Source organism: Hippoglossus hippoglossus, chromosome 14 (genome assembly GCF_009819705.1).
Source record: "Hippoglossus hippoglossus isolate fHipHip1 chromosome 14, fHipHip1.pri, whole genome shotgun sequence".
In the NCBI taxonomy this organism is placed as follows: Eukaryota; Metazoa; Chordata; class Actinopteri; order Pleuronectiformes; family Pleuronectidae; genus Hippoglossus; species Hippoglossus hippoglossus.
Window position 1 is genome coordinate 14,811,698 of NC_047164.1, and position 22,193 is coordinate 14,833,890.

The window sequence follows — 22,193 nt, forward strand, 5'->3', positions numbered from 1 at the left end:
GGTCCTCTCTATGGAGGCCACCGTGTTTTTTTTACAGTAGCCCAAAGTGGACAGAGAAAACACCTTTTGAGTTTTTATGACAACTGTAGGCTACCACAGGTTCTCTGTCATGTTTGGAAGGGGAGGGTGAGGGGAGTGGTATTCAGCTGCAACACGCAAATTCACCACTAGATATCACTAAATTCTACACACTGAATCTTTAATATAACATTTTTTGGGCTCCATTTTGATTACAGTAAAGCTGCTTTCATGTTGCATCTTCATTGTTGCTACTCACATATATATTTTAATATAATCATTTAAACATTAATTCTATCTGTACAAAATAGTAAATATTGAAAGGTTGATTTTTTTTCCCCCTTGTGACAAATATAAAGTCATTATAATGTCATCAATCATCATTTAGTGCATTCCACAGGTTATTTTGTTTGACCATGTACTCATAAATATCATGTATAGTGGGCCTCATGTACAGAGACTGTCTCTGTGCACTTACTGGTTGAGCAAGTACCAGTTTTAGATAGAGAACATTTAAGGTGAGAGAGAGAGAGAGAGAGAGAGAGAGAGAGAGAGACAGAGAGAGTAATGTTGTGATGTGCTGCACCCTGCTGTTCAAAAGACAAAAAGTAACAGAGGAGACCTCTTTTGAAATGTTCTGATGCTATAATCAGGACATGTAATTAAGCTCGACAGCACTTGCATGCCCACACACTCATTATAAGTAAAGGGATTTGAGGAGCTGCAAGCCCAGGAAGCAGGGATAGCATTAACTCACACTGTGCTGCACAAGGTCTTTTCACTTCCTCAGACTTTTTACACTTCTTCAGGTTGCCTTCCTGACGACGGCAAAATACAACAAATTCACCTATAATTCAATCATTGAAAACTTTTTGAAAGAAATTTGTGCCCGTTAGCCCTGAAGTACTCAAACCATCTTGGAAGCACAAGAATGTTAATTCATTGCATTAAAATGGGACAGGAAATGCAAAGTGTGCCAAGCCTCTCTGGGTGTGTATTACATGTGTATAAGCGGCTCTGTCTTAACCTGGTACATGTACTGAAAGCTGAAAGTGATACAATCTGTCTCTGCTTTCCTGACTCGGCATAATCCAATTAACACTGACACTAGAAATTTACATAAAGATTAGCCTAAATTTTGACACTTCCTTTTAATGTTTTTACCCGAATATAGGTGAGGATCTTATCACATATAAAATGTAATAAAATATGTTCTTACAGATTTGTTTGCAGTTTTTGCAATATGAAAGACAAGACACGTTTGTTATTTGATCTAAAAAGCTTATAATCCTTACATTACATTCACCCAAAACTCAAGCAGCCTTTCCATCATCCCGTGTGGAAAATGGGGAGGAATTAATATTTCCCAAATTATCAGGATCTTGTTTTTGATTATGGATTCTGCAATACATGATGAAAAGCCAGAGCAGATTTTAAATGAGGGACTATTTAATGTAAGATTTTACACCAGACCTATTCAATAATGTCAGCAGGCTAATCAATTAATTTCTCTCCAGTTTATAATCTACTTACAAAAAGATGGTATTATTAATGAATACTACTTACCCTACTTTCTTGGTGTAGCAGGGACTCAAATGAGAACTTGACTGTAACGAATCGAATCACTTGCTGTCATCCAACATGTATTTTCAACCAGAACAAAGAGAAATCATCTCCGCCGTGTCAGGGTCCTGGAGGGATGTGTCGGAAAGGTCGGGGCATCGAGTTGAGGTTTACCCTGCGCCAGAAATCCTACTTGGTAGTTCATTAGGTGGTGAGGATTACACCAAGCAACTTGGCAGAAGCTATTAGTGTAACTCAGCAGCAGCAGTAATTACTGATGAGGAATCCTGCTCCAACTCAGTGAGCATCATTTTATCAAATGTATAAATTCTCGCCGGGTGCCAATGACTGCACTTGATTTTTTATTAGGCTGCAATGTATTGAATTATGCCAAAGAGAAATAAGGAAGTCTGAGATACACAGTGATGTATAATCAGTATAGTTCTGACTGTGTTTTGGCACACAGTCAGATGAGTAAATCAGGCTGACACGTTGAAAATGGATTATCTCCCATTCTTGTCCCAGAGCCCAACACTGCAGCACATGGGTTAACATGATCTTTGAACTATTGTGTGTCTGTATGAGCTTAAATACATGAGAAAATAATGTTTCAATTCACATTAGCTGTAGAAGCTGAATGCAAGTCCACACCTGTACCATAGTTTTAATGCATTCATGATCGAGGGAGAAACTAATTGTGTGGGTACATTTGAGGTGAATAGGATTTAGTGTGGAGGAAGGATTTAAATAAGGCAGCTAAAGAGGATGGACAGATTCAAACAGCAGAGGAGCTATAAGCAGCTCCTGTTTAACACAAAATAATTAGTAATTTAAGATCATAAACACAAAGCGAGTTTAATCAATCAGGTGCTGGAAACGCATTATCAGTATGAATGGGAAAGAAGGCAGTTGTATGCCGTCAAATTGTCAGACCAACACATAGGAGTGTGATGGGAACTAATTTGTGGTGTTTTACATTTTCTTAAGCTCTGTTTTACAAGAGTTTCAGTTTACTGTAAGGTAATATGCTCGTGTGCTCAATATTGACCACAAAGTTTCTTTTTTTTCTATGTCAATCACTTGTAAAGCCTATCATCTAAAATACAGCAAAGTGACAACTGGTAACATTAAACAAAAACATGCATTACTTCAACAGACAATCAATACATGACAACATTCTGTTACTAGGCAATAGGCAAGAAACACAATTTCATTTTCTAATTTCTTAATGTTATTTAGTAATGTTATTGGAAATTATGTTGCAAAACTGTATATATTATGATAATCCTGGAAACTTTTAAATGATTTAGTAATAACGCTTAAACTAATATAACTTTCAGATGTCTTTTTTCTGAGGACTCATCTGATTTTAGAGTTTTTCCTTTTGAATGCGAGTTCAGCATTTTGTGCCTAAATGTGAAAATTTAATTTGAAATTAGTTTGGTTCTTTGCATTTAGAGTTTTGCAGTCAAAATTCAGCCATTTGAAAGAAATGCAGATTGAACGGGGGTACAACAGGTGGCCCTTTAAACCAAACCATGAAATGCCGTCTTCTTTAGGCCTATTTAAACCCATTTGCTGTCCTGGGCCTTTAGGCTGCTGTTCAAAAGACCCTGAGCATATCCCATTAATGTATACAATAATCCCATTTCGAGAGGGTAGAGGTGAAGACGATTTTATTTTGTAGTCTAATCCAGCTCAGTGACGAACAACAAACCCACCCACCCACCCAGACAGGGAGATTAGACTTTGGCTCAAAGACACTGATACTCACATACATCTAACCACCGCCCTCTCCTCTACAAGTCAAAGGTGAGAGCACAGAAATAGAAACTACACCACTAGGACCTGCGAACCCATCACCGTCAAACAAAATCTGCGTTTGCGCTCAGTCTTCATTCCTCAATCTCACTGCAACAAGTCAATCGTTCTCAAATGGCTCGACTAAATAATGACTAGTTGGTGGTTTACAATGGTTTTAAGGCAAGTGCATAATCTTTTCCTGTTTAATTAATTCAGTGTACAGCAAAAATCCCATTACATTAGCACACACATTGGAACTGCCGTGCTGCTGGTGATCCTCAGGTCACTGAGCTGTAACTGCTCTTCAGATGATTAAACTGAGATGTGGTTAAAAACAGCCCAAGACGTCACTGTTCTCCCTTTGACAATAATCTCTAATTGAGGGTGATGGTGCTGCCCTGCTGACCCAGTTTTTACCTGAACTCACCTGAGAATACTGTAATATCACTACTGAGGAATGTGCGTCAGGAGAGGGTTAAAAGTCATCAGGTATCGAGAAAATACATTTTGAGTTCAGTTTAAATATTTTTGAAATCAAACAGGATAAGAGAATGGAGATGTTTTTACAACCTTTAATGTAGATTAAACTAAATTAATGTTAAGTTATTAATGACCCATGAGACATGACCCCATAAAATACCAGCACAGACACAATAATCATATATATATTATAATTCAAATATTAAAAGAATCCATGTAATTTATATAAAATAAAATGTGTTCATAGGGAGAAATGGTATATGGTCTGTATTTATATAGCACTTTTATAGTCGCTACTCAAGGCACTTGAGTAGCTTAATGGGTAGTTTAATGGGTGGAGCCTGGAGTTACTACTGTGCTAAATGTGTGACTTGTTTTTTTTACAACATCACAACAAAGCACTTAAAAGGTAAAGAAAATACATAGTACAGTTGATTGATAATAAATATATTAATTGCCAAAACTAACCATGATGAATATTAATAAATATGCATTGTGTGTGTGTGTGTGTGTGTGCGTGTGTGTGTGTGTGTGTGTGTGTGTGTGTGTGTGTGTGTGTGTGTGTGTGTAACAGTGTTACTCGTTCGGAATGTGGAATGGGATGTGGAATGTGGAAGCAGCAGCCTTCAGCCAGTGGAAAAAGAAGGAAACTATCTCTTTGACTGGGCCCCTCCATAAACCAGCCAATCACCTGGAGCTTCATTCACAAATGTACAGATGAAGAGCCGTTTTCATTGGCTGAGAGTGTGCGCGTCATACGTACACCGTGGTACTATGCGTTGTACCCATCCTACATGAGGCGTTCAGGGGACGGATATCATGTAAGGAGAAATTATACTACAAGGTAATAACTATTAATCTGACAGATACCACATAAAAAATTAATATTTTCATCAAAGCGTAAGAACAAAATTGCCATAATGTCTTTTTTGGGTAGAAATATAGTGAAATAAAAAAAGAAAAATGTAAAAAATAATAATATAGGAAAATAAGAAGTATATATTATATATATATATATACACATTTTTGGGGGTTGCATTATGACAAAATAAACACACACATATATACTTTTGTATTAAAAATGTTCATAAGAAGAAGTAGCTGAATCTAAACCTATCATTTAACTAGACACAATCATAGACAAATCACACATACATGTAATTAGTAATTTATTCCACACTGAGTATCATTAAAAAAAAGAAATTGAAACTTAAAGGTTCAGTGTGTAAGATTTAGGTGAAAGGGATCTATTGGCAGAATTTTTTATATAAAGTAATTCTGGTGATGTTTTCGCTAGTGTGTAATGATCTATATTGTACGAACAAACTAAACACCTTTTGAGTTTGAATGACAGCTGAAGGCTACCACAGGTTCTCCTCCAAGTTTGGAAGGGGAGGGTGAGGTGAGGGGTATTCAGCTGCAACATGCAACTTCACCACTAGATGTCACTACATTGTACACAATGAACCTCTAAAGACGTAATGAAACAGTAAATCACTGTTTAGTTGAATGACAATAAACATAATAATACATCACCAAAATGAAACATAAACAAAACTATACATATTGATACATATATAGTAACCTAATATAAAAGTAGACAATGAATAACATTTCTTTAAAAGGTTATTTTATCACCCTGGTTACATGCGTGGTCTCTTTTTTGCTTGTGTGTTTCGGGTTATTTTTAGAACAGATCACATGTAACCTAGTCATTGTCGGGATTAGGATTTTCCGAGGGGCTCGTGAAGTGCTCTCATGTCTGCATCCTGTTGCCCTCGCTGAGCTGTGTGTGCACGTGTGGGTGGAGGTGTGTGTGTGTGTACAAGGTGTGGGAGGAGGAACGCAGGGAGCGGCTGGTATGATGAAGAACAGGTCGTACTGACTCAGGTTCGATCCCCCACATCCCGAGTCCTGACACCGGGCCGACGGGACCGACTGAAGCCGGGATGGACTTCGTGCTGAGCGGGACGGCGGCGTGCGGCGCGTGTCTGTTCACCAACCCGCTAGAGGTGGTGAAGACGCGGATGCAGCTGCAGGGCGAGCTCCGGAGCCGGGGCACCTACCAGGTGTACTACCGCAACGTGTTCCACGCCTTCTACACCATCGGGAAAGTGGACGGGCTGGCCGGCCTGCAGAAAGGTCTGGTGCCCGGGCTCGTCTACCAGTTCTGCATGAACGGAGTCAGACTCGGCTCCTACGCCGTCATCGAGTCCTCCGGCTACATCCACACCAACGGGAGGGTCAGCGCGGTCAAGACCACGCTAGCAGGGGCCGCGGCTGGAGTGGTGGGAGCCGTGATTGGCAGCCCCGTGTACCTGGTCAGTAGCGGTCTCCTCTGCAGGCCTCACCTGCTGTGTGTTGTTACAGGTTCAAGGTCGAGCTGTCACTGTGGACAGAAGTAAACACAAGTCTCCCTTCACAGGTCAAGACTCATCTGCAGAGTCAGTCCACATCCTCCATTGCTGTGGGTCATCAATACAAACACCAGGTAACACAGTCACACACGGGGCTGGGGGGGTCAGGTATCCTGGGCTTTCCCTCATGTGTTGCTCCTCTTCCTTCCAGGGGATGATCCACGCTCTGGCAGCCATCCACAGGGAGCATGGCATTCTGGGTCTGTGGCGAGGCTCCAGTGCTGCCATACCCAGGGTCAGCGTGGGGTCGTCCGCTCAGCTCTCCACCTTCTCCTCCGCCAAGGAGCTGGTCATTGACCTTCAGGTCAGCACACGCTTGTCTCTGAGGTTTCATCATTGGGAACAGGGCGATTGCAGGGGTGTTGTAGGATATAGGATTGTAGGAGGTCGCCAAGGGTGCACATCTTCCATATGACTACACTGTCCAAGAATAAACATGACTGTTTAAGGGGGGGGGGGGGGGATGTTATGAGTATAATTATATTTAAAGTAAAAATACCTAAGAAAATAGCTGGTTGTAGCTTATAAACTGTGATATGTCACTTCATTCATTGATCATGTACTAATTATTAAAAACAGCTCCACGGTCAGAGATGCAGGCATAGTGATAGATGAAGTGTGGTCAATGGCCATGAACAGATTACAAAAGCGGTCATCGTGACAAAGCGTCCGGCGTTGCACTCGTCTGGAATAGAAATTCGACACCTTTCACTGGCCTCCCCTGCCGGAAAACACGCAGCTTGTGCAACGACTGCACCAGTGGGAGCGAGGGGGCTTCTGACCCAGCTCTATTTTCTTTAAACAAAAACAAAAGTTGATTTATACTAAAAGCCAGAATCAAGTCAGCTAATATATTCAGAAAACAAACAAACGGCGTGTATCATTAACTTGAAATACTTCATCTCTCAGACTTCCTTTGAGCTACTTTGAGTGGTGGGTTGGTGGGCGAGGCTGAAGGTGGGGGGGGGGTCTGGCCACACATTCCAACATCTCCAGCTGTTCGGACCAAAGTTTTCTTAAGGAGTCACATGTTTATAAAAACGTCAGATTGACAGAAAAAACCTGGTGTGCCTGCTGCAAATTGTGTGTGTCCTTGTTTCGGTGATGTCTTTAGACCTCATGAGGACCAAATCCACATTTTTTAGGTTATTCGTAAGATGTGAATGGTGATTAGGTTAAAGGGATAGTTCACAGTAAAATGAAAATTCACTCATTATCTACTCACATATCTGCTGATGGAAGGGGCGGGTGAAGTGTGTGGGTCAACGAAGCACTTTTGGAGTTTCAGGGGTTGAATTGGTCAGGGTCAAAGTCAGCAATAAGATTTTGGTTAGGCCGTCCACTATGAATGGACGTCTATGCAAAGTCCTAATAAAGAGATCTACAAACCTGTGCATGTGTTCAACATAGGGACTAAAGATAGAACCATTTCTCTGTTTCTCTGAATGTGTGACATCATGAGCAGTTAAAATTAGAAGTGGCTGTACACATGGTGGTACCCTGATGATGAGAGAGCCGCGTCCTCATTTCTTACTTGTGTCCACCTCAGCATGCGTTCTCCGTCCTCCTTATGGAATTTGTTGCCTCATGACTTTTTTTGTTTTGTTTTTGTTCCCAAGATTTTCCCAAAGGACAGCTGGTTGGTGGCCCTGAGCGCCGGTATGATCAGCAGTGTGGTGGTGGTGATCGCTATGACGCCGTTTGACGTGGTCAGCACACGGCTCTACAACCAGCCAGTGGACCCTGCAGGCAAGGTGAGGAGACCGACCAGAGGTTATAGGTTACATCCACAGTACTACGTTTTGGTTTTAAAACGTATTTCTGTTGCTACGTTTACCCGATCAGTCCACACTACTACAAAACGTTGTAAACAGTTACTTGCAGTAACAGCTCAACTTCTTCATAAGTGCAACAAAAGCTGCCAGTTTACGTGAAAGATCTCGTGATATACATTTTTAGGTGCGCCAGTATAGACAAGGATTATTATGATACAGAGATAAAAAGCTTGCCTGGACAAAGATTTCTTTAGCTTTGAAAAAACATTTTTAAAATTAAAACTAAGTAGCATGGATGAAGCCATAATTCTTAAGATATACGCACATTGCTGACATCTTTTCGCACCAGCTATTCGATGTAGTTGGATTCTGTATTTGCTTTAAGTTCCATTGTAACTGGCAGGGTTCGCCATTCCTGCAAAGATTATCTAACTGAGCAAAACATGTATCATAAACTTATAAGTATTTTAAGCAATATAAACTTTTGTTTGTCAAAAAATGCCATTTCAGACCTGATATCAGCATCAGCCTCTGGTGATCTGTTCACAAGTGAACAGCTCTAAGTACAGGTCTCAGGTGTGAAGAGACTATCAACAGCAAAAGTAAAACGATGGCAGGACAATTTCACTTGTCATACACCTCTTATTTTATTGGTTGGAGGAATTTTGACAGACTTTTGGCACAAAAAATCCAAGAGCAGAAGAACAAAATCTGAGAGTAGATTACGCAGGCACACAGAAGCAGTGAGGAGAAGTGCTGAAGCTAGAGCTCAGGAAATCTGAGCACAAGCAGGGTTCTGATTGAGAGCATTACGAAAACAAAATGTGAAACCAGGAAGTCCTGCTCTCAAACTGTAAAACCACACTCTGAAATAAAGAAAAAAACCCATTGTGGGTCATGTGGGCACCAGAAGACAAACACTGCTCCAGCTGTTCAGATCTCAGCTGAATGTCATGTTGTCATGTTTCAGGGGCTGATTTATGAGGGATTCGCCGACTGCTTTTCCAAGACGCTGAGGAAGGAGGGCTTGACGGGACTCTACAAAGGCCTGGGAGCCTCTTACTTCCGGCTCGGACCACACACTATTCTGTCCTTGTTCTTCTGGGACGAACTGCGCAAAATGTACCAGAAGGACAGATAACACCAGGAGGACGAGGAGACTGGGGGGAAGCGGTAACTCATTAAGCTCAGAGTGCAAAGGTTTAATGAGTTTTACTATTATGAGGTTAAAGAAAAACCAAGAGATGCTCGGTGTCCTTGACGGGAACGAGAAAACAGAGCAAAGGTAACATTTTACACTCCATTAAGAAAAGAAACAGGCACAGACAAATAGCTCCAGAGAGGAAGGACAAACTGCAGTGAAGAGCAGTGAGCAGTTCTGTCTGACGGGTATAATGTGATGAGAACACGCACAGAGACCAACAGACCTCATATACAGTTCAAATGTAATTCCAATAGATATCTCAGTGTGCAGTGGGCTCGACAGTGTGAGAACATGAATGGACTGGCAGTGTAAGTGGCACAGTAAGAAACTTAAATGACACGGCTGGTCCAATTGTGCAGGTGGAGGCTGCTTCATGCTTTACTAACATAGTTATTAGTCTAAACCAGCGTAGAAGCCACTTTGCTTTCAAGCCCAGTAAAAAGTGCTCAAGAATTCCTGCTGATCATTGATCCTAAAGTTTGAAGAGATACCAAACACGTGAGGCTGAATTTAGAGGAAATGTGTATGATATGAAGTCTTGTGTTTGGATTCTTTACTCTGTGTCAATGTACGGTGGCCGAGGAGGGCAAACGCGCTGCAACAGGCCCAAACCTTTTCCTAAGGAGAAACGTGCCACAAATTCACAAGTAAGGCAAATTCAAAGAAACATCGATCAACTGAATCATGCTGGAAATGAAAAACTGTCCTACAGGAAGCAGAAACTAATATTATGTGTAAACACGCAGTCAATTCAGAAACTATGCAAAACCCAAAACACATAAACCCTAAACACAAATTAAACAGAAAACACTCAGGTTATAACCAGTCAAGCCGCACCAAGTTACACACATGGGTATCAGTTTCCTAAATACACCTATTTTTTTCCGTCAACATCTCATTATTTCTTGAGAAATTCACAAAAAATATTTCTGGATCGGGCCTATTAATCGAATCCGCTCTAAAAGTGAATGGGTTCTTCCTTGGCCCACATCCCACCCTTCCACCACGTTTCAATAAATTAAAAAAAAGGGTTCAGCAGTTTTTGCGTTATCCTGCAAACTAGTCTGACAAACGTAACCTCATTGGCAGAAGTAAAGATTCTGCAAGTCCTCCAAGCCTCTAGGGGGAGCACTAAGTGGAACAGCTTTAACAGCACCACAGGCATAAAAAGATAAGTCAAAATGTAAACAATGTTTATCTTTGAATGTTGCATCTTCACTCCATCTTTCTTTACATTATTCATTACTAGTGATTTAAGTAGTGGCTGAGTCTTTGAACATGGCAGCACTGTCGCAAGATAAACACACACACTCCAACTGACTTTCCACAACAGAAGAGGAGGCTCATGTTACTACTGTTTATTTTGTATGATAAAGTCGGAGCTTTGGTCTTATATGAAGATATTTATACAGCAGGGGAACAAGTTAAAGCAACTTGTTCTAAATTAGATGACAGGTAATGTAAATTTGACTTTAATAATAATCACTAGACAGTGACAGTTGTCCTTTTTAAACAGCTCAAACAGTTCTGCCTAGAAACATTCCCTGTCGAACAAACTTTGTGCCAAAACTTTTGCCATTTATTTCGTTCACATTAAAAAATGGCTCATGGGGCCTTAACCATTTTATTTGAGTTGAGATTTTAATCAAGAGTGAAAAGCATTTAATTTTTCTGAATGATTAACACGGTGTGCTGTCCACTAACTCTTAGAAACACTGGTTACAACTACAGACTTCAAAGTGAAGGGTTACTGGTTGGTTTATATCATTTAGGATCCTGAGGAATTTGATTTGTGAGTTAAAGGACTGAGGAAAATGTAAAATGATGCAAAAACGTTTTTGATCCTTGTTTGGAAACTGCTGGACTCTGTTACAGTTGTCAGGTTTCTGATGACTTGTGTCCTGTGCTGTATCAGACAAGGTCTTGTCAGTTGTGTGAGTTGATCAGGGTCCGTGATTGTTACATGCGGCAGCTTGGAAATGTTTCATTAATGTATGATAACATGGACGTCCTGTTACGGAACGGACACGAAGAGCAAATAAAAAGTGATTTGATTGTTTCTTTGTTTGGTTTGCACTGAATTACATACGGGTCAAATAAAATGACCAATGTTTTGCGAATGTTACTCACTATTTGAAAGAGACATCAGGGTGTTGACTTCACACAGCTGAGCAGTGAGTGAATAAGGCTTATTTCCTCATCAGGTTTCCAATAATCAGCAATCCTCCCACCACTTCATTCAAAATGAACCAACTGATGAATTTCCCGAAAGTTGGAATTAGAGAACAGAAAGTGGATTTCACATGAGTTCACATGATCTTAAAATTCATCATTTTAAATGATAGATCGTGTTTTACATGCAGAAGGAATTTGAAAGGAATCAATAATTTTGGAAACAGAGAAACCAAAAACAGTTGTGAAATATGTCAATATTTTGAAATAAGACTCAAGTGAACTGATCGAACACAAGCAGCTCTGCAAGTCTGGACATCAGCATTAGAAGTATCAATTTTTTTGTGTTGGAATTGTTTGCTAATTAGCAGTCAACACAAAGTGTAGCTGGGCCTGGTGGCAATAGATCTGCATCCCTAGAATCAGTCCAAACATCCGATGAAGCTTTAAGGGGCCCAAGAGGAGGAGTCCACCCTGGGCAGCTCAACAGTGTATCACAGGGCCAACAAACCACCATTCACACACTATAAATTTTGAGTGGACAATGAACCTAACCCCCAATCTGCCACGGTCCAATGTCTTTGGACCGTGGGAGAAACCCCACACAGACAAGAGGAGAACATGCAAACTCCGCGCATTATCCAAAGTGCAATCCATGATTTACTTTGACTTTTAGTAAAAATCTGTCATAAGAAGCTGTTCACCCTTCATTATTCCACTTGCAGGAGTAAAAATATGTGTTCAAATGTCTGAGATTTGTTTACCTCTCAGTGCTAAAACTGGCAGTGACAACAATCAGTAGTTATTTGAGTATCTCAGAGTCATTCAGAAAGTCGACTGTGTGACACTGCAAACAGACGTAGAGGGAAAAGCACACACTGATAAAACACCTTTTCCAGGCCTGTATATACAAATGTAAAAATCTAACAGTTCTGTTCATTTTGATTTACAAATACCTGTTTTTTCTGATATTTTATTCCTGAATGTTCAGACATTAATTTGCAGTATCATCACGTTTATTCCACAGCCCAGTTCAGCAGGTATTTGTTGTATCTGATGTGCCAGAACGAAGATAACGTGTGCTAGTTACCTATGAAGTCAAAGTCACTGGAGTGGGTGTTGGCAGAGCTCCTGCACACATCTCAAGTGTTACTGAGCAACACTGGACGTTTTGTTCACAGTGGCTGGAAAAACTCGAGGCCTGGAGGCCAGTCCAGAGGCATGACTCTTGAAAAAGGCTCTTACTCAAAAAACTCAACACATCAAACCGCTCCTCCAAATCCTAAGTTGTCTTGCATTATTTTAATCGTCAGCTTTGACACGATTTACTTTGACATGATTTACTAACTAACCATAGCAACCTGGTGACTGCGTTAATTAGGTGGAAAACAGGGTTTTCTACATTTATATGCAGAGGAATAAAGAATAATGCATCATTTTATCTGATGCCAAATAGAAGAACAACAGGCCCCCACAGGAATTCCTGTTATCTAACTGGAATCACCACTGTGATGTTGAAGAGGAAAACTAGTTTGTGGCATTATCTGATCTAAGGGTTTACTCGTGACCACGGAACAACTTGCACGTCATCCCAGCCTCAAAGCCTGGAGGCATCAAAACCTGTCAGCACCTTAAATCTACCCGTGTATAAAAGGTGCTTTATAAATAAAATTGCTTTGTCTTACGCTTTCGAAATGTGCACGTGCATTAGAAATGCCTCAGACTGGTGAATGTTTGCCAGCATGTGGATGGTCAGCCACGCTGGTCATGGATTGAAAGCGGTGGTCAACAAAGACGTGAACAGAAATCAACAAACTCTAACACATGGAAAATTAACATGAATTTTATTTTAACAGTCACACTTTGCTTCCATCGGATTTAGTTTCCCCTGAGAGTGAAGTCATTCTGATTTAAATCACTAGATGGCAGCAAACGATTTGCTTGCAATAAGCTATTAAGAAGCAGGACAATGTGAGGTCTCAGACACACATTCAATATTCAAACATTAATATGGAGGAACAAAAACGATTTTGTATGAACAGATTAAGTGTGGTAATGGCGTCTTCCGCAGAGATTGAAGTCACACCCCCTCTGAGTGTGTGTATTAATATGCACATTATAACATGCGAATCGCTCCCTGTGAAACTACTGGTCCGTCACACATTTATAAAGTGAGAATGCTCCAGCTTTGATCTGCAGTGATGTGAAAATGACACCCATCAAAGGCCAAAAACACTGTAAACACATCTGTCACCTGCCCAGCACAGGGTCATAACTGTGGCTTCACCTTGATTTTATAGGCTACACAGTCTATTGGCTACACACAGCACAGCACGGCTATCTTAAACTAACCATGCCAACTACCTGCTGGCCACCATGCAAGACCCACTGAGAGCAGACTGCTCCTAAAAACACACGTCCTCAGACACTGACAGGAGAAGCACTAACCTGTGGGTTAACTGATGGATTTTTTTTGTTATTAGCTCTCATTAAACAGGGTAAAACCTTATTAAGTTGTGTCTGGGGTTATGTATTAAAGGGACCTTTCACTGGACACCTTTAGATTGCTTAGACAACACCCTGCTCAGAGGAGAGGTGTGGGGCGATGTTTTGCCCTGGTCTAAGAGCGACATCTTGTGGCAGAGCACATTATATTCAGACCTTTAATGTATATCAGAACATAAAGTATGTAAGTATGTAAACGTTAACGGCTACATCCGCGCCAACATCTGGAACAGAATAACAAAAAAGTTCTTAAACCGACAGAGTGGTTCTGCAGGTGAGCTGATTCGTCACCCTCCTCCACCTCTACTCACTCTTCTTTTTTAGCGGCGGTGCTGCTCCTGTGGCAGAGGACTTGGGCCAGGACGACGCAGCTGGCACATGCTGACAGTGTGTAGGACAAAGTAGCCAGTGTATATCCGGTCTCCTGCGCAAACAAGTAGTTTTTTTTCAGTTAGTAAAGGCAACAACTGAACAGAATAATGCAAAATGTGCAGTTGTGCGACTGTGTTTGTGTGTAATTCCTGTATGCGTACCTGGAGCGAGAAAAAGAAAACACCCAGAGACCCTGCCCACGTCAGTAACACAGACAGAGTGGACAGTTGGCCTGTGTGGCCATTGTAGTAGTTAGTTCCAGCCTGGAGAACCTGTAAACGATAAACGATAATAATCAATAATGGTAATGAATTCACTCTACTTTGATAAATTAGTTTACAGTTCAAGTTCATGGGTCTTTTCACCTCCGCTACAGAGGTTGTGTTTTCACCCCTGTCTGTTTCCTTGTTGCTTGCTTGTAAACAAGAGTACGCAGAAACTACAAGACGGATTAAGAGATATGGGTCAGGGAAGAACCCATTCAATTTTGGTGCGGATCCAGGAATTTTTTCTCTCTTTCTTTAACACAGTGCTAGATAGACAGCGTTTCACATTTTCACAGGTTTCTTGATAAAAAAAAATTCTGAAATGTTTAGGGAACTGATGTGTGTGTAATTTGGTGCAGCTTCATTGAATTTATTTAAAAGATCAAAGATATTGGGCCTCGCCGAGGTATGTTAGTCATAGAACAGCTCAGAAATTGAGCTGGACAGACAAAATCTTACCTTGCTTGCGATTAAAGATATCAAACTGGAGGACTGCATCCCTGAGACGAGTGCTATAGGAGCATAGGAGCCCAGGAGGAACATCAGACCATTGTACGCCAAGAGGAACAGCACTCCTGTAACATAAAAAAACAGATATAAGATGTACAAGATGGTCGAACCTTGACAAAGACCAAAATTAAATAATAAAATGTATACACGGATGATTACTCTAAAAAAACAACGGTAGATTTATAAACCACCATCTAAATTAAAACAGCTCTGTTTCTAGTTGCATTGTAACAAACACCACAAGGTGGCGCTCCATAAAAACAGAGTGTCACCTGAAACTCATTTCACATTCAGCTAAATAACAGTGGAGCCACACACAAGGAGAGGAATGTTATCACGCACATCCAGGATTTTCTTTTTCCCAGTTACTCAGATGAAATCTGTTCCATGCAGGATATTCTGGATCTTTACTCGATTACTTACAGGTCATTAATTACACTCATATTCGAGTATCAATCTATAATGTTTAAGATGTCTTAATTCCTTATAAGGTTTCACAGATCTGTGAAGAAGCAGCCATCTGATTTTATGTTATCAAAAACATGTTCTTCATCTGTGCTTTGGTAAGCCTTTTTTTGTTTACAAATGTGGCAGCTTTTTTTTTTTAGATATAATTTATATCCGTGCTTCCCAAACGTAATTACAGTAGTGACATGTTGACATGCACCAGAGGATCTCTGGTGCATGTCAACATGGACCGAGAAAACATTTGTCAGAACAAGCAGTTTGATAAAAACACCAGTTCTCACTTGTAAGTAGAAAGTTATCTGAATGTGTTATCTGAATCCAGCCTCAACATAAAAAACATCAAGGGAAGTCCCCCCCCCCCCCTCGTCCACAATCAGGTTTATTTTTATAGCTTTTTATGGAAGACATTTAAAACAAGAGTCAACCAGACTGATTAAATGAGATGGATAATACAGTCTGATAAAACAATAAAATAACAATGAAACTTGATTTGTTTGAGTATCACATTCAATGCATTGAAACATTTTTACACCATGCTGCTGTTAATATAATATTTGAGTGATGTTTGCTAAAAACTGAAGAGCCAAGTTGATTTTAGGAAATTACTTCTACTTAATTAAACTTATGTTTGTTAGCTGTTACCTCTTCAGAAAATTTTAAGTTGAAGGCAAACAATATAAAAGCAATTTAAAGATCGCATAGCATTAAAGCACAGACACGGAAATACAAAATGCTACAGATGAGAAAAGAGTAAAAACAAGATAAAGTTAAACGTTTTAGAATGATTAAAATACACAGTAAGATCAGAACTAGGGGAAAGGACACTAATCAAATGTGTCTTTAAGAGGGATTTAAAAGAAAGGCCTTCGCCTGAGAGCCACATGGAAGTTTAGAGACGAATGCGTTGTTGGTTTTAGTCTTTTCTATATGATTTCTTGATGATAGAAATATATGCTGCACACAGAATGACACCAGATGTATCCTGAAACTAATATTTGAAGAGTGCCTTAGTAAACGTTGCAGCCGTGTGTGCTCACCTTTTAGAGTATCACCACGATAACACAGGATGAGGAAGGCAATCACAGCGAGCTGGGCCAGCGTGAAGATCCTCTCAGCCCAGGCACTGTGGAGCAGTAAAACTCATGTCAGGGCACATAAGGCGAGGAGAGACACACACCATCTCTACTGAGACTGAAACCTCTGCAGTGTAAACATGTTAATGGAGCCATGGCGTTTGGACTTGTGATGAAGAATGTAGGATTAGTCCTATGCTAAGGAATAAAAGCCCTTGTGGATAAATGTCAGGTAGTAAATAACTCAGCGAAGTGACTCATGATAACATCAATAATGCGTCATAGGCTGATAACTCCTGGGGCCGGTTGTTCAAAAGATTTAGTCAATGATAAAGTAGATGATCCGGATTTGGAAATCCCATTTTTTTCTACCCAGGATTAATTAATCCATTTGACTTTTATCCCGGTTATTTTTTAAGATTACCAAATCCGGATAAACTACACTCTAAACAGGACTACTGCTAAATATATGCTACAAGCTATGTGACGAACTACAGGTTGAATAACCAGTGTGGGGTCACCTTTGTGAGTGTTTTTATTTAAAAAGACTAATTTAAACAATAGGGGGAAAAAAACTGTTAAACGTGTTAAAAGAGAAAACAGTAAAAGAAACTTTCGCAATTCTTCATTTATGAAGAGAGCTGTGATGAATTCAATATTCTTTATTTTATATTGACAGTTATTTGGGGAATTATTTTATTTGAACAAAAATATTTTTTGTTTGCTCCCTTTACTTTACTTACAGGGTTGACAGTGAGCCTGATGTCTATTTCATATACTTTATCATTGTAATTTGGGGGAAAAGAAATCACGTGAAAAATTTAAATAAATATGTATCCACACTACATTATTTGATCATTTCTGTATTTTTTGTTTGCAATTTGTTTATCTGCATTTTCTTACACACAAAATAATCTTCGTCATAAAAATATTATATTTTGTTGCCAAAATCCACCTTCTCCTGGGAGCAGAATAATCCACCTCATTTGGATCAAATGCATCCCAATTACTGAATGTTTTTAACATCGCAAATTGATGGTTTGATCCGGATTAACGAGTTCTCAGGATTTGATCCAATCCGGATTAAATCTTTTGAACAACTGGCCCCTGATCACCTCCACCAAGGAGGTTCTATTTTAACCTCTGTCCATTTGTTGGTTTGTATGTTTGTTTGTAAGATTCACATAAAAATGTCTCTCTGAGGTTACTTCATTCTTTTTCCCTGCTAAGAGGGTTTTTCTTGGTAGGTTTTCCTTACTCTTGATGACAGTGAAGGACAGAGGATGTCCCACCTTATTCAGCCTATGAGACAAATTGTGATATGGGGGTTACACAGATAAAATGTGATTAATAAAGAGAACTGGGAGGTTTGCAACACGACATTATGTGACACTTATGTCACTTAATGATTCAGTGTCTGAATCCAGTGGATCAGAATAGAATAAGAACCATCATCTCCTCTTAACACCTGTGGCTGGAAGAGGACAACAACCTAACCTGCTGACCTGGTTTGATCAAAGTGAGCCTGCAGTAACAAAACAATACATGACGTGCTGATTGAACTGAATTACCATCAAATACATACAAGAGAGGGTAGTTGTTGGCCACGGCGTACACAACAGGACACGACAGAGAATAAAGCTGCAGCAGGACGGAGGGAAGACTAAGGCCGTCTGCACTTCCTCTCCACACTATCTTCAGCAGCTGAGGCAACGGTGCTGCAGAGAGACAACAGACAAGGAGGTGAGGAGTGGGGAGGAGAGACGAGGAGGTGAGGAGGGGGGAGGAGAGACGAGGAGGTGAGAACAGACAAGGAGGTGCAAATGAATTGACTCTAGCACTGATGATTTGGTGGTTGCACACGCAGCAAAAACAATGACTGACACATCCACACTAGCCTCTAATTTCTTATTCCTCCATAAGAAAAACAATGTGGAAAACTAATGTCTTTGTCTTAGTTAAAATGTGCATTGAACACCTGGAGATATCAATGACATCATCAGGAGGTTGTGTTTCATCGCTGTCTGTTTTCAGCAGGATTACGTAAAAACTAGAGAACTTATATTAAAACTGAAAGAACGCTCTCTTAAGGCAGATTGTCATTTTTCAATGTCTCTGTTTATTTCTCTGGGAATATTTCATGGATCTTGATGAAATAAATGAGTCATGTTGAGGGGACTGATATCCATGAGTGTGTGCAATTTGGTGCAGGTCCAAATAAAAATCTGGATCTAGTTGATTTACGTGTCGTTTCATAAGGGGACTGTGAGGCCTTGGAGGAGGTGCTCATCTTCACTACAGCATCAGAGCAGAGCTTTTGCCAGAAGCTTTACCGTGGTTCTGAAGTGCAAATCATAAAGGCATGAGCGACGGCAAAACCGATTGGACAGCGTTGAGCCTTGTGGTTGGGTTTCGTAATGTGTTGGGTTTTTGGCCTTTTGTTGTCGTGTTTTTGTGCATTTCCTAATTTGTCAGGGTGTTTTGCACTTCTGGGCCACTCCTTAGAGTTTCAGGTTCAAGTGACTTTATTAGTACCCGTAGGTAGATGTTGTTGTGCAGTAACAATAGAGGAGGGCATCCGCAATGACAATTACACAAATAAAACACTGACAGGGGGACAGACACACCAGAGACATGACGACAGACAAGGATTATTTCAGTTCAAGGGCTAAACTCTAGTCAGGACTCAGCAAAACAAGAGATCCTAATTTGATCACTGTGTCATGAAGATCCAATCAATGAAGTTTTAACTAATCATTATATTGTACAGAGACGCTACTGAAATGATATGAGGGATTAAGTTGGGGGATGTATAACAGGGAGTAGTGTGTGTGTGTGTGTGTGTGTGTGTGTATGTGTATGTGTGTGTTGTGGGGGGGGGGGTATTATTGATAAATTGATTGATAACGTCCTGCTGCTGCCACGTGCTTGAATCAGCTGATCTTACCCAGGAGCGTGTCCAGTAACATCCAGAATCCTGCAGCCTTTTTCAGCACATGCCGAAAACACGACACTGTGACAGACAGGACACAAGATCAAATCAGTCAAACCGCACGTGGACACTGCGTGATGCTGCAGAATACAAGGGAAAAAACCGTAGCGTGTGCAAGAAGCGTGATGGTTTGGAAACATCAACACGAACAGCGGCTAACATGCCGCGCGGTCTGTTCAAGTCTAAAGTTGCAACACAAGTTTGAAAAGACGCGTTTAAAGAAGTGGTGGAAAAGAAAACACGCCCCCCTAGGCCTGTGTTGCGTGTTGCGCATATCTGCGAAAAATATTTCTCGCCACATTCCACATCTCTCACTCCCAAAGTTTGCCTCACCGCTCAAATGGAAGTTGACGAAAATCTCCTCGTAGCATCTGTGGGGCATTACAAAAGTCAGCAGGAACTCTCTGAAGAGAGACATCGTGGATCAGCTGCTGCAGCCAGAGGAGTGTTGCTGTGTGGAGGAGAGGAGGGGGGGAGGGGTTCTTCAGTTGCCCAATGTTTACAGACCAGAGGACACGCAGGCTGAGGACATGGAGACAGTCCCATCTATGAGGGTCTCTGAGGGGTTTGTGCTCCACAAGTCCACAGGTTTTAAAAGTCAGACTGCTCAGTGTTTGTTTGGAGAATTCATTCAAACACTACACTGGTACATGTGGGACGAGATTACAATTTGAAAATCTCCTCCAGTCACACTTTTTATTCATGAATTTGTCATTTCTTTACCATGTCAAAATTATTTAAATGTTATGTTAATGAAAAATATATGTTATGGTACTAGATATTGGTTAATGTATAATGTATTGCTATTAGGTGTGTGAAAAGGAAATAAAAAAAGGGGATGGTCTTCTGTATTTATGTTATTTATATGAAAGGGGCACGTTAATATATTTTTCTTCCTCCTGTTACTTTTTGTTCATGGACTGGTGTAGGTGTATTGTTTTGTAAAATTGCTTTTGGATTACACTGAAATGAACAAAATAAACTAAACTTAACTAAAAGTAACCTAAACTAAACTAAAAGTAAACTAAACTGAACTTAACTAAAAGTAACCTAAACTAAACTGAATTTAACTGAAATTAAAGTAAAGTAAACTGAACTAAACTTAAAGTAAACTAAACTGAACTTAATTAAAAGTAAAGTAAAGTAAACTGAACTAAAAGTAAACTAAACTATACTCAACTTAACTAAAAGTAAAGTAAACTGAACTAAACTAAACTTAAAGTAAACTAAACTTAACTAAAAGTAAAGTAAACTGAACTAAACTAAACTAAACTTAAAGTAAACTAAACTGAACTTAACTAAAAGTAAAGTAAACTGAACTAAACTAAACTAAACTTAAAGTAAACTGAACTTAACTAAAAGTAAAGTAAAGTAAACTGAACTAAACCAAAAGTAAACTAAACTATATTCAACTTAACAAAAAGTAAACTAAACTGAACTTGACTAAAAGTAAACTAAACAGTAGAGCACATACCTGCATCAAGGCCTAACAGTCGCCTTATGAAACCACATTTAAATTCACTAGATCTTGATTTCTATTTGGATCTGCACCAAATTTCACACACACTCACAAATATCAGTCCCCTAAACATGTCTGATTGTTTCATCAAGATCCAAGAATTATTTCCTAAAAAATTCCAGGATCCATGCCAGCATTTCATGGGTTCTTCTACCAAGTTTCGTTGTAATTCATCTAGTAGTTTGTTGTGTAATCATGCTTATAATCAAACAGACGGGTGAAGACATAACCTCCTTGGCTGCGGTGATTACATCATCCTCTCAATGAAAGACACAGAGGACTCTGTAGTCACTGTATGCAAGTATGCAAACATTGAATTACTACAGGAGGTTTCCTGCTTCACTAAGTAGTCCACTCTCTATGGGCAGTTTGCACATTAAACTTGATCCTTTGCTGCAGGTTGCACACTGGATCATAACGACTTAAAAAATTCTGCATGTGGGGATTCACATGGTAAACAGGTTTCAGGTGAGCACACAGAACCGTGCCCTCTTTCAGCTGATGAACAAATGATGATTCATCGAGTGACAAATGCAACAAATTCCACATGATGCAGCATCAAGCAAAACACAAACAGTCTGCAGTGGAGGAGGCTTTGAAGTCGACCATTTCCATACAAGGGAATTTACAATGCAACTATACCCACAAGTGGATCTGAGTCTTGACTCTTAAACTTTGTATGCATGAATATCTTTTTTTGTGTTTTAATTCCTAGTTAGGGAAGTCATTGATTTAGTTCCAGTGTGATACATCAAATAATTGCAGGCTTGATTAAATATAAATTTACAACCACATTGAATTGAACACGCTCATAGATATCGGTTCTCTAAATATACCTAGTGTTCCAATGGATTCCTACGTGGCCCATTTTCCAGTCTTCCACCAAGTTTTCTGGTAATCTGGTCTTTAGTTTTTGTGTAATCCTGCTAACAAACACACAGAGGTGACAACAGAACCTCCTTGACAGAGGTAATTATAATACTCTGAAACTTTACAACAACTACCATCACTTTACCACGACTGTAGTCAAAAATTCATTTTCTGGTATAAATACTG

General features: G+C 40.0%; 2 protein-coding genes across 2 annotated transcripts; one reads left to right on the top strand and one right to left on the bottom strand.

The window, feature by feature from the left end:
* The first annotated feature begins 5,624 nt into the window (after positions 1–5,624).
* Positions 5,625–11,319, top strand: slc25a35 (solute carrier family 25 member 35). The gene is made up of 5 exons (XM_034607561.1): positions 5,625–6,185; positions 6,290–6,355; positions 6,433–6,585; positions 7,901–8,035; positions 9,027–11,319. Exons 1-5 carry the CDS (start codon positions 5,814–5,816, stop codon positions 9,195–9,197), a joined length of 897 nt encoding a protein of 298 aa, XP_034463452.1. The 5' UTR covers positions 5,625–5,813; the 3' UTR covers positions 9,198–11,319.
* A 1,940-nt stretch (positions 11,320–13,259) lies between these two features.
* Positions 13,260–20,102, bottom strand: LOC117774881 (mannose-P-dolichol utilization defect 1 protein-like). The gene is made up of 8 exons (XM_034607565.1): positions 19,952–20,102; positions 19,574–19,639; positions 18,212–18,344; positions 16,591–16,676; positions 15,035–15,150; positions 14,471–14,581; positions 14,177–14,361; positions 13,260–14,135 (listed from the first exon to the last, which is right to left on the bottom strand). Exons 1-7 carry the CDS (start codon positions 20,034–20,036, stop codon positions 14,245–14,247), a joined length of 714 nt encoding a protein of 237 aa, XP_034463456.1. The 5' UTR covers positions 20,037–20,102; the 3' UTR covers positions 13,260–14,135; positions 14,177–14,244.
* Positions 20,103–22,193: the final 2,091 nt, after the last annotated feature.